At 35.3% G+C, this 11456-nt stretch overlaps 1 protein-coding gene and 1 long non-coding RNA gene across 4 annotated transcripts in view; one reads left to right on the plus strand and one right to left on the minus strand.

Annotated features, from left to right (window-relative positions):
• The window catches only part of LOC120518198 (granulocyte colony-stimulating factor receptor-like), an 87785-nt gene extending 80213 nt beyond the window's left edge, over nucleotides 1-7572 (plus strand). For both annotated transcript variants that reach the window (XM_039740853.1, XM_039740852.1), the window contains 3 exons: nucleotides 727-823; nucleotides 1707-1785; nucleotides 3283-7572. In XM_039740853.1, the coding sequence (XP_039596787.1) occupies nucleotides 727-823; nucleotides 1707-1785; nucleotides 3283-3768 (662 nt within the window). In that variant the 3' untranslated portion in view covers nucleotides 3769-7572. The remainder of the gene's footprint in view (nucleotides 1-726; nucleotides 824-1706; nucleotides 1786-3282) is intronic.
• On the minus strand, nucleotides 33-11445 carry LOC120518200. 2 transcript variants are annotated; one of them, XR_005631197.1, is made up of 3 exons: nucleotides 11049-11445; nucleotides 10800-10930; nucleotides 33-105 (listed from the first exon to the last, which is right to left on the minus strand). It is a non-coding gene; the product is annotated as an uncharacterized LOC120518200 (long non-coding RNA). The 2 variants fall into 2 exon arrangements; XR_005631196.1 differs by lacking the exon at nucleotides 33-105 and adding an exon at nucleotides 9858-9981.
• Between the last annotated feature and the right edge of the window lie 11 nt (nucleotides 11446-11456).

Consider the following 11456-nt stretch of genomic DNA (forward strand, 5'->3'; position numbering starts at 1 on the left):
AAAGACAGCATTTCATTCTCACAATACTTGGACTCTGGATCAGTTTAGAGCTTGGATGTTTTCTGTGTGGATGAGGCATGTTCTCCCAGTGTCAGAGTGAGTTTCCTAAAACAGACAAAAGTCATGTCACTGGATCAACTAGTGACATTGAACAGCTCACAGATGAGTAATGAGTGTCTGTCTGTGTGTGTTAGTTAGTTAGTTAGTTACTGAACTGCTTGTCTCATCTAGAGTTGATTCCTGCCATGTACCATTTCATCCTTAAACTTACCTCATTTACAGTATATACAAATCTATAAAGGAAATTTTAAATTAAAGATGAATGTATTGTTTTGTTTTTTGAATGTTGTTATAATTTTCCTTAAGCACATTATCGAAAGGTACAGAAAGCCGAAAACATATGCAGTTTGCCTTTTTATTGATTTTCACAATGCACAATTTATAAATTAGTGAACCAACTATGGTTATGTACAGTAAGCACTTCATCTCACAATCTTAATGCAGATCTGCCAAAGCACCAAACAGGAGAGAAAGAGCACAGGAAAGTATGATAAAAGGTAACATGGTTAAAGGGCTGGCATTGGCTTTGTCTGATCTATGATTGATAAAAAGAGTACTAGCCAAGGGTAATATGGATAAGGGAACACCTTTCTGCAAAATATAGAAACATTTTTGAATTGTTCTTATTAGTCTAAATTTCATTTTCTCAATTGCCTTTTTTTCTAGATCATGGCAGCATTTTGATCACAATTATACCTGTGTGCATTGCAGTTGTACTGCTCCTTATAATTGCAGCATCGGCTTGCCTTATAAATCACAGACAGTAAGTTCATGAAATTTTTATCAAATAATATTTGAGAACAAAGATTAATCAAAGTACAGCACATCTATGTGCAAAGCAAAACAGAAGTGTCTCAAAAGCTATAACATTTACATAGCTCTCCCACTGATACTAAATGGACACATTACCATTTACAAAATAATTTTTTAATCATGTTTAATTTTATGGGTGGCTCTTTGGTATCACAGCCACCTTAAAGATCCATCACCCTGGAAATAAATCCTATTCCAGTTTTCCTCTAACATGCCCAAAGATGTGCTGGTTAGATTGATTAGTAATTCCTATTTGTCCCATGATGAGCGTGAGTGTGTGCAAAACTTGGCCCTGTAATGGACTGACACCCTGTCCAGGGCCGTTTCCTGCCTTAAATGAAATGCTACCAGATTAGGTTCTGAAGCCAGAATTGGATTAGACATATTTTAGGATGTTCATTTGATCAAAATTCTATTGAAAAAAATGGATACAGAAACATGATGTATACAATTAAAAAATAAAAACACCTCCCAATGTTCTTTGAGGAACAGTAGATTTCAAAACATGGGCAATGACTAAATGAAACCTGTGTGACATAACTGAAAGGGCAGTCGACCACAGCCAGACTATAAGTAAAAAGGCACGAAGGAGGATGAGTTCCCTTTGTCACTGACCACCAGACAGCCAGTCAACCATAAGACTGATGACTGAAAGCCATTTCTTGATATTGGAGCCAGAAGCTTCACTGATCCTCAGCACTATGAGCTCAAGAAGGTTATAAAAAAATGACTTCCAAAAATAGATTGTTTGTTTTAGTTTAACATCTAGTCTTCTCATATACTGTATGTCATTCAGTAATCCACACTTTTGCTACAATGTGTATTTTCTCCAGGTTAAAACTGAGTTTTTGGCCTACTGTACCAGATCCAGCAAACAGCAACATTTCCAAATGGACCCCTACTGAAGAGAGGGTAATTTTAATCATTTTTACTTTAAACATATTAATTTTACATACCTGTCATTTTGTTTTCTTTTTTTACTATGGTTAGCAGTGGCACAGAAAGATTATTTCAGTTCAGAACACTATCTATGTGATATTAAGTCACTTATCCTTGGATTAAGCATTAGGTAAAATAAGCATGTGCTTAGGGCATTAAGGGATCAGGGGCACCTCAGATATGTTTTCTCTTATCTATCATGTCCTACTGCCACATCAATTTAATTAAAATTTTTTTGTAATTGTCCTTATCTGTCATGTTCAAATTTAATCTGTATTGTGCTGAAATTTTGCAGTTTTTCTGTTGCCCTAGTTCTAAGGAAATAATTGTGCATCAAAAACATTAACACTGCTTATGAATCCCATACCAAATTTTATATAACAGAGACATGCATTACATGGTGCACTGCAAATGTAAATGCTGAGGTCTACACTGATTACTCGGATTTCAACCAATCTAAGATGGATAGCACAGCGAGTTGCTAGTCTATCTATATATAATGACAAAATATCTGGAGTCCACAAGAGGGATGCAATGTCTGATGAACAAAAGCAAAACAAAGCACAAAGACAGAGGAATATAAGGGATAGAATGTCCAATGAACAAAAGCAACATGATGCACAACGAAAGAGAGGCATATCCGGTGAACAAAGGTCCCTAAACACATACTGTGATCGAAACAGACGGACTGACATTGTACCACTGTACCATTTTAATAAACATTTGTTTCGCTATGCTATGTGAAATAAAACTCAATTGTTTCTCTTATTCCTGGCACTAACCATTGTACCACTGTGCTATCCTAAACATTGTGTGCAATGGTAAACGAGCAAACAACATGTATCTATTTTAATGTGTTTGCCATGCTGCTGAAATTGAATCAAATATTATTAATAAATTCATCTAGCATCCTGTTAAACATCTTTTTTATCAAAATCTTGTTGGCAAATTATTGTTAACAAATTAATCGCATAAAATATCAAAACTGGTAATAATTAGTTTAATAAGCAAACACATTTACCACCTAAAAAATCTTTTCAGCTGTTAAAATGAGTCCAGGATTTAAAATCTCGTCTGGAATAAAACATAACATATACAGTATGTTAAAGCATGATAATACAAGGAAGCAAACTAAAAGATTACGAAAAATAAGTTTATCTAATCAGGCCAGCTGAGGAATTTAGTTGCGTTAGCAGCAGGATATCAAGATAGTAAATGTGTTTATGAATTTTACAGAAATACATTTTCCACAAAGACTACAGTAAAGTAACACTGGAAACAGTAATGTAAAATTTTAACAAAAGATGAAATTTCACAATCAGCGATTGACTCACTGTAAGAAATGACACAGAGCATTCAAATTCTTATAAAATTTCTTCTAATTAAACTACGTTGGAAAGCAGAAGAAATTTTCTTCATAAGTCAAATTGGGTTTTCTAAGCTATAACAGATGTCATTTTCTCCCATTAGGTTGACACTAACCAGACTAAACTGCAAGATAACAATTCTATGAATTTATCAAAACTAAGCTTCTTAGATGTTTCTACGAAAGCGACTGAAGGCATAGTACAAGACAGACCTCTCCAGTCTGAGAGCCATGGCTGTGGTCAAGATGAAATGATAATGAACAACGCTTTTAAAGTTACAAGTCTGGATTCCGATAACAACTCTGGTGTGATACAATATGCAACAGTAATCTTCAGTGGGTACAAAGGACAGAACGCCTTCCAACCTTCCTACATGAGAAGTGACTCAACACAGCCACTGCTGCAAGATGTGCCGACAAGCCCAAATCATTATGAAAACATGTGGTTCCATGACACCAGAGAAGTATCTGCCTTCACCACCTGTACAGATGAACGAAACTCACTGACAGATCCTGAGCTAACTTGGGAAGACTTTCCACTTCTCCGAGGCCTCACAACTAAAGAATATGGCCAAGAGAGTATATGTTAACAAAATTCTAAAGAATGTTGCACTTGTAAATGGTGCTACTGTTTAGCTGTGAATTATCTGAAAGGTAAATTAATGGAACACATTCTAAGGTGGGATAGCTTACTGCCAGTCCCTGCAAAACCCAGGCAAATTCTCAATTTTTGCTATAAATATAATTAATCATACAGAATAAAGGACGTTTTTACTGTAGGCTCATATGGAAGAGAACAGTTATGAAATACAGCAACACTAGGTGAACATTTTTACTTTTATAAAAAATATATATATATATTGGTGCATGAATTAAGATTACTAAAATGGGAAAAAAGTGTAGAAAAAAGGAAAACATTTTACCAGATTTGTCTTGACTAACTGTACTATATGAGACTTTCCCATATTTAAGTCATTAAGCAGGATGATTTTCATTAAAAGCACTTTTTCTACTTTAATATTCCCAGTAACATTCCTACTTAATTTAACTGTAGTAAGTGATTATCGATGCCTGATTTTTAGAATTGGCACCTTGGTGTAGTGGGTAACATTGCTCCCTCAGGGATCCAGTGTTCGGAGTTCACATTTAACACCTAGACATTCTCCATATGGTGTTGCATGTTCTTTCTGTGTCTGGGTGAGATTTAGTTTGGTTTACCTCCGACATGCAAAAGGTGTGTGTGTTAAGTTAATTGACAAATTCAAAGTGGCCTATGTTTGTAAGTAGGCCCTGCAATGGGCTGCCACTCTGTCCAGAGTCGTTTCATATCTTGTTCCCAGCGTGTCTGGAATATGCTCTGAAATCCAGTAATGCTACATTGGATTAAGCCAGTTTAAGCATGAGACAACTTCCCATTTTCAACACACATTTCATCAAAGACTATGAAATTGTCGACATGAGCCACATGTCACAACACATATGCATAAAACAACTTCCCATCAAGGGAGAGAATAGTGTAATGGTAAATAACTATGACAAAGTTTTTACTGAACATTTTTGTCAGTGGTTGTGATTTGAAAAGCAACAGGAAATGGAATTGAGTCTAGAATATCTCTATTTAAGTAAGGTATGTTTTTTAAACTGCATGGGTTTATGCCCCATTTGCTCCATTTTATAGCCTCTATTTTCCACTTGTAAAAGTGGCTGGAAATGGGGAACCCAAGAGCTCTGTGCAATTTCTGTGCAAATTTCATGGCTGTTTACCTGGGATGAGACTTTCCATATGTGAGCACTAGCCTACAGGGAAAACACTAGGTCATTCTGAAAGGTGTCAAAAAACAAATCCTACTAACTTCCTTGGATGGTTAACTTGGAATTTTCCTAGGTTCTCAACATGATTGATTAATGATTAAGGATGGATAACCTGGCACCTGGGTTTGGACTGTGGGTCTAAAATAAAACATTTAAATATAGTAAGAGCATAAATGTGTCTCTTTCATTCACATCAAAGACCTCCATATGCATTTTTTAAATTTAAGACAAGAGTAACTCTGTCCAGCAGGGAGTATTAGCTGGAGACTTCACTCTGGAATGGTAAGTCAGCTTATAGTACCACCTCAAATCAACAAAAAAACCAGCAACAACAAATATCAATGACCGCACAAACAATAAGTTTATACTTAGGTTACCTAAAAGAGTCTTTCAGCATTAAAATCCACAGTCAGGTTCTTCCAGGAGAACCCCGCTAAACATGGACAGACAAAAATGCAGCATTTAAGTGACATGCTTTTGGTGCTATTATCTTCTCCAGATGCAGAAGTCTGGATGGTAGAAGGTTATGGATGGCCAGATATTCAAAAGACTTAGGAAAGAGAAGTCAACAGATGTGGTGCTTCACCATGTCTGGGGTTTAGCAGTTGTAGGGTCTCAAATGCCAAGGTGTAGTAATACTTTTTAGTTAAGATGACAATCTTTTGTTACAACAAAATATTCAGTGTTTAACTAGGAGCTTCACCCCCCTTATCTGCTAGAAACAAATAACTTCTTAGTGTTTCCCTTGGCAGAGCCCAAGAAATAACTCTTCTCAAAGTCAGTGAGTTTCAAAGGTTTTCCTCTACACTCAAAGACTGATAAATCATTATAAATAAAACAAAAAGTAGGAATGTATAATAAGAAAGAAGAATAAGGTATTCATAATAAATAATAAAGAACATAAGCAATTATAATAACATATTATAGTACTGACCCCATGACCCTGTAGTTAGGATATAGTGGGTTGGATAATGGATGGATGGATGGCTATTATAGTAATGATAATAGTAAATAGTATTGTATATATTGTACATGAAAAAATAATATTCATAAGCAGGTTATATGAGCACAAAGCTTATTTAATACACAGATCACAATAATGCATTGCATTGGATATTGGTTGAGGATGATCACTGTTTTTGTCTGAGGCATTACATTTATCAGTAAATGAATCAACACAGTTAAGAAAATGCTTCTTTTCAATGTATACTTTTAAAAAATATTATTATCTACTGGGACAGATGACCATTTTGATTATATGGACTTGTAATAAAAACTTACCAGCACTTACTGTATACACACATTGCCTGTACAACAAAATACATAAAATACTTCAATAAGTTTCTCTTTGTTTCTCATAGAAAGCCATTAAATATCAAAATTAATTTTACATACAACATACACATATCTGATTCTCTCTTGTGGCTGCGTAAGTCTTGTAAATTGCTCATTTTTTCTCATGAACCATTTCAGCAGTTCAAAATTTACTTAGTTAATATTTACTCTTGTTACAATTTGTAAATGTATTTAGCAGGGTAGCAAAGTGGTGCAGTGGCTAATGGCACTGCCGGATTCACGTCTCAGTTCAATTATGCTCTGAAAGAATTTTTGTATGAATATTCTAATTTCTAAACAACATTCGCAAGATATTTCTGTTAGACTATAGTTACTCTTAATTAGCCTACTATAAGTGTGTGTTGTGTGTGGGGTGTGTATGGATGTGTGTGTGCACGTAGGTATAATCTGTAAAGAAATTCCACCCCAGTTTTTTATTTGGTTCCTAACGTATGGCCAATGCTGCCACAATACTCCCCTGTTCCAGGCAATGTTAAGATTGCATTAAATGTGTTCAAAAGTAAGAAACTACTGTACATTATGTCCTTTGGACTGCATACTATCAATTGACTTGCTATTTCCTTCATTGGAAACCCAGTTTGCCCTCCTGTCAGTATATTTCTTAAAACAATTTAGATTTAAAAAAGAGGAAAAATGTAAATATAATGCAAACTTTTGGAGCATTTTAAATAGAGTGGTATTGAAAATGGATATCAATGGGTGAGACTTTTTTGCCAGGAAATCTAACCATATATTGAAAATTAACATAATACAGTTTGAACTATCAGTACAAGCCTTGCTGAATATTTTAATGAGACTGTACATCAGAAATGGTTAACTTCCCTATTAAAACAATGCAATTCTTAATATTTGCTTCAATTGTTTGCTGTATTATTTTACTTGTGCTTCATTGTGAATTATTGTGAATTCCTCTATGGGGCAGGAATAAAAACTCAAGGAGTTATTATACACTGTATATTGTTTGCTTCAATAATTATGTTCCATTAATTAATGTTGCATTTTATTTAGTAATAATGGCATTGCATTGTGATGCTTTTATTCTAAGTTGCAAATTAAACAGGCTTTTATGGAAACAGTAAATCTGCTTGCCATCTGTTGTGTAAAAAAACCTGGCACATGTCAACTAAATTACTCGGTTCTCATGTAGAAGTCTGGCAAGCTTTTTATTTTCTGTGAATAGTGTGTTTTGTAATATATGCAATAAATTCAATATCATTTTAAATACACTTGAGTGTACATTTTACATTTGGTTTGGTCCAATATTTGACCTGAGTTTGTAAAGTTTTCTACAGCAATTACAATTACCGAACAAGTACATAAAAAAGATATAAACAGTAACGGGATAGCCCCTCTATTAGGACAAAAGTAACATAAAAGCAAGATCAAAAGAAAGCAAGTGCATCAGATTGAAGAACAGTTTTTTTACAATGCAATGTTTCTTTAGCCTGCAGTTTTAGAAGCACATCAAAATCATGTTCATTGCATGTAGTGGGCATGATAATCTGAATGAGTGGTGTAAAGACAGGTAACAGTCTGGTCAACAAGAGGTGCGACTTATGGGGTGCTATAAACTATAGATTAAATATTGTACCTTCTGATAGTTTCCCCAAGCCACAAGATCATGTTTTGTGGCTCGAACATAAAATATTGTGTTTCCTAGAGGACATTGTCAGTGACAGCCTATCTAGGCTTTACCACAAAATATCCCTGATGAGGAAGCTTCAGATGGTGCTAGATGGATGTTACCCTCACTGAACTAAGCTTTGTGATCTCCTCCAGGTCCTTGAAGGTGGAAAGAAGCTCCACATGGCTGTTAAATTAGGAGTTGAAAGGTAAAGATGATTAGAGTGTTTTTTTTATTTTCTAGAAAGGTCTGCAGGCAGAGTGAGAATATGCAGTGAGTTAGAGGTCAAGCCTCCCTATGGGGTGGATAGGGACACTTTTTTCTGTCGGTGGCCTTTGTTATTTTATCGTTTTGTGTGTTCTCCAGTTTCTCTTACTATAATTACTCCTTCTGTTGTATTTCGGCCTCCTGCAGCATTGGTAGAATTCTGGGATGGGTCATGAGCACCCTCTACAGTCCAAAATGGAAAGAGTATTCAATGTGAAAAGTTAAAAAATTGCTTAAACCTCAACTGTCACATAGATTTGGTAAGCTTAAACTGAGTGAGAATGTAACGGAAACATGAGGAAGATTCTCTGTTGGGTAAGAAGTCAAATCAGTGGGGACAACGAAGAGTTTTCATAATTCTGTTGCTTACTGACAGTGTATTTTGAAACATAGAAATCTAGTAATCCAGCTACAAAATAATACAATACACTATTCATGGGTACATAGTTGAGAGTAAATGTCTTACTCTCTAGAGGATATATTTACAATAAAATTAAACAAATTGCACTTAACTATATTAAATAGCTAAAAGTCAAAGTCATAAATGGGTATAATGGCAAATATGGTAAATACTCTGCATTCAGTTCAGTAGGTAGGAATAATTTTCAGTTTTGAAATAGAACTATAAACCCTGTTAAGTGGTTGCTAGACATAGTCAGAGGAAGGTCAGCAGTAGAGTTTGCAGTCTTAAAAGTAAAAAAAATGCTTTTTAAATAATGAATTGTGGGAGGAATGTAATTTTGAGCTAATGTAAGTAAAATGAGAAAGATAATATTAGAAGATTAAACTGTGCTTTGACATAGCGGTACTAAACACTTACTTGAATATCAAGCCCAAACTACAAAATAGTGTATTTAAAGACCTATCAGAAAGATATAAACTCATATGGGAAAGTGAAGACTGTAGATCTGCTGCAACTGTACCTTCAAAAACCTTCATAAAATATTCTCACTGTCAGCCGTTCCATTCAATTTCAGTCAGTCAGTCAGTCATTTTCCAACCCGATATATCCCAACACAGGGTCACAGGGGTCTGCTGGAGCCAATACCAGCCAACACAGGCCGCAAGGCAGGAAAAAATCCCGGGAAAGGCGTCAGCCCACTGCAGGACAAAAACACACAAACCCACACACCAAGCACACACTAGGATCGCCAATGCACCTAACCTGCATGTCTTTGGACTGTGGGAGGAAACCGGAGCACCCGGAGGAAACCCACTCAGACGCGGGAAGAACATGCAAACTCCACGCAGGGAGGGCCCGGGAAGCGAACCCAGGTCTCCTTACTGCGTGGCAGCAGCAGTAGCAGCCACCATGACACCCATTCAATTTGCTAATTTTAATAGTTATATTGCTTGTATGATTTGTTTTTGTTCTCACTGTAACATATCACAACTAAGAAGTGTGAACATTAAATAGAAAGGATATACTGCAATAAAAAATTACTGCCAATTAATAGTACTTAGAACTTTTGATTTCAGCTCCTCTGTAGACTATTACACTGCTGAAGAATGCTAACTATTTTCCTGCATTGTGCACACTGCTACCAAGATAGGCTCTGTCAGTCTATAAGCTTAAATTGAAATCAGCAAGTTTGAGAATGCTATGTTGATACAAATCAGACTTTTTAGGAAAAACAAAAGAATAATAAAAACACTGTTCATGAGTGCCTCACAATAGACAATAGGCTGCTTTGTGAATGGTGTTTGATGATTCCAGGATAGGCTTTGGAAAACTGCATTTTGCCTGTAAAAATGAAGGATCATATTAAGGATCTTGCACATGCAACATTATAATGATAACAGAATAACTAAACTGGTACCTTTTTACATTAACCAGCCATCCCAAATTTAAAATATGGAAAACTGATACAGATGGCAAAACATAAAAATTGTGGGTATTCAGGAGTAAGAATGTGACAATCAGATAATGTCTAAAATATTCATTAACATTTTGTTCCTCCTTCAGAGCTTGTACGATACATTTTTATTATTGCATATCAAATTAAAAGCCCAAAAACTGAACATTTCATAAAAGAATGAAATCAAAGGGTCAGAGTTTCAGAAGTTTTTAAAACCAGAGGTTAATCAGTTCCTGCAAACAGGGTAGAATGGCATGGATTTACTTGGACCTCTACCTCATCTTTCTCCTTTTACGCTTCAGTCTTGGCCCGGAGACCGGAAGACCCATGTACTGTATATTCATTAAAATATTTAGAGAATACTTTCTGAGTAACATGCAGTGGATAGGGTAAGGTAGGGTAGTGGATAGTAACACACAGTCAATATTATGTAAACTCAACTTTAACCTGTAAAAAATTAACATATTAACAAAACTGAAGATGACCAAACTATTCATCTGAAAAGACTAGTACTAAATAACATAACATTCCCACAACCACTTAATTTATTTCAGGGTTGTAAGGAGGCCAAAGCCTATCCTAGCAGTGGTGGCAGGAACTAGACTGGGACAGGGTGCCAGTTCCAGCCAGCCACTTTTGCACATGCCCACACTCACATTTAACAGGAACAATTTCAAATCACAAATAAAACTAACATGCATACCTTTTGATGATGGAAGAAGAATTCCCATTCAGACAGCCTGAGAATGCACAAACTCTGCACAGACAACATTCAGGCATGGGATCTGAACTGATGAACTGAGCACATCAGATCTGGGAGGTGGCAGTGCTACCCTGTAAATTGTGCAAGTGAAAATAATTATAGTTTCTGGACTGCTATGACCAAACACAGTACAAAATGCATTGGCAGTTGTCCTTTTATATTTCAATTAAATATGAAACTATTACTTACATTTATAAGATTACAATTTGACAATGTGTTTGCTTATCAGGTGATGTGCTGATGCAGGAATACTGATTAATTTTCTACAATAGTTCTGTCCATTTGAAGCTCTATTTGTTAACATGTTTTATAAAATACGTTGATAAAAGAACTTGTTTATATCATTATTGGCTTTAAATTAATATTTAGCAAGCTTCGTTTAGCCTGTTCTTTCAAATCTATATTCATAGTTTATAATTAGCAATTCAACCTTTTTCATTGTAAAAATTATATCATATTTTATGGGATAATTATGTTGGGATAATTGTTTTCCTAAATTAATAAAAGTACAGTAACTACACTAAAACTACATAAAGTTAAGTAAAATCATCGAAGATGACGAGGAGATGACAAGAGAGCCTAACGTCCTTCATCTCC

The sequence above is a fragment of the Polypterus senegalus genome, chromosome 17 (assembly GCF_016835505.1).
Source record: "Polypterus senegalus isolate Bchr_013 chromosome 17, ASM1683550v1, whole genome shotgun sequence".
NCBI classification, from domain to species: domain Eukaryota; kingdom Metazoa; phylum Chordata; class Cladistia; order Polypteriformes; family Polypteridae; genus Polypterus; species Polypterus senegalus.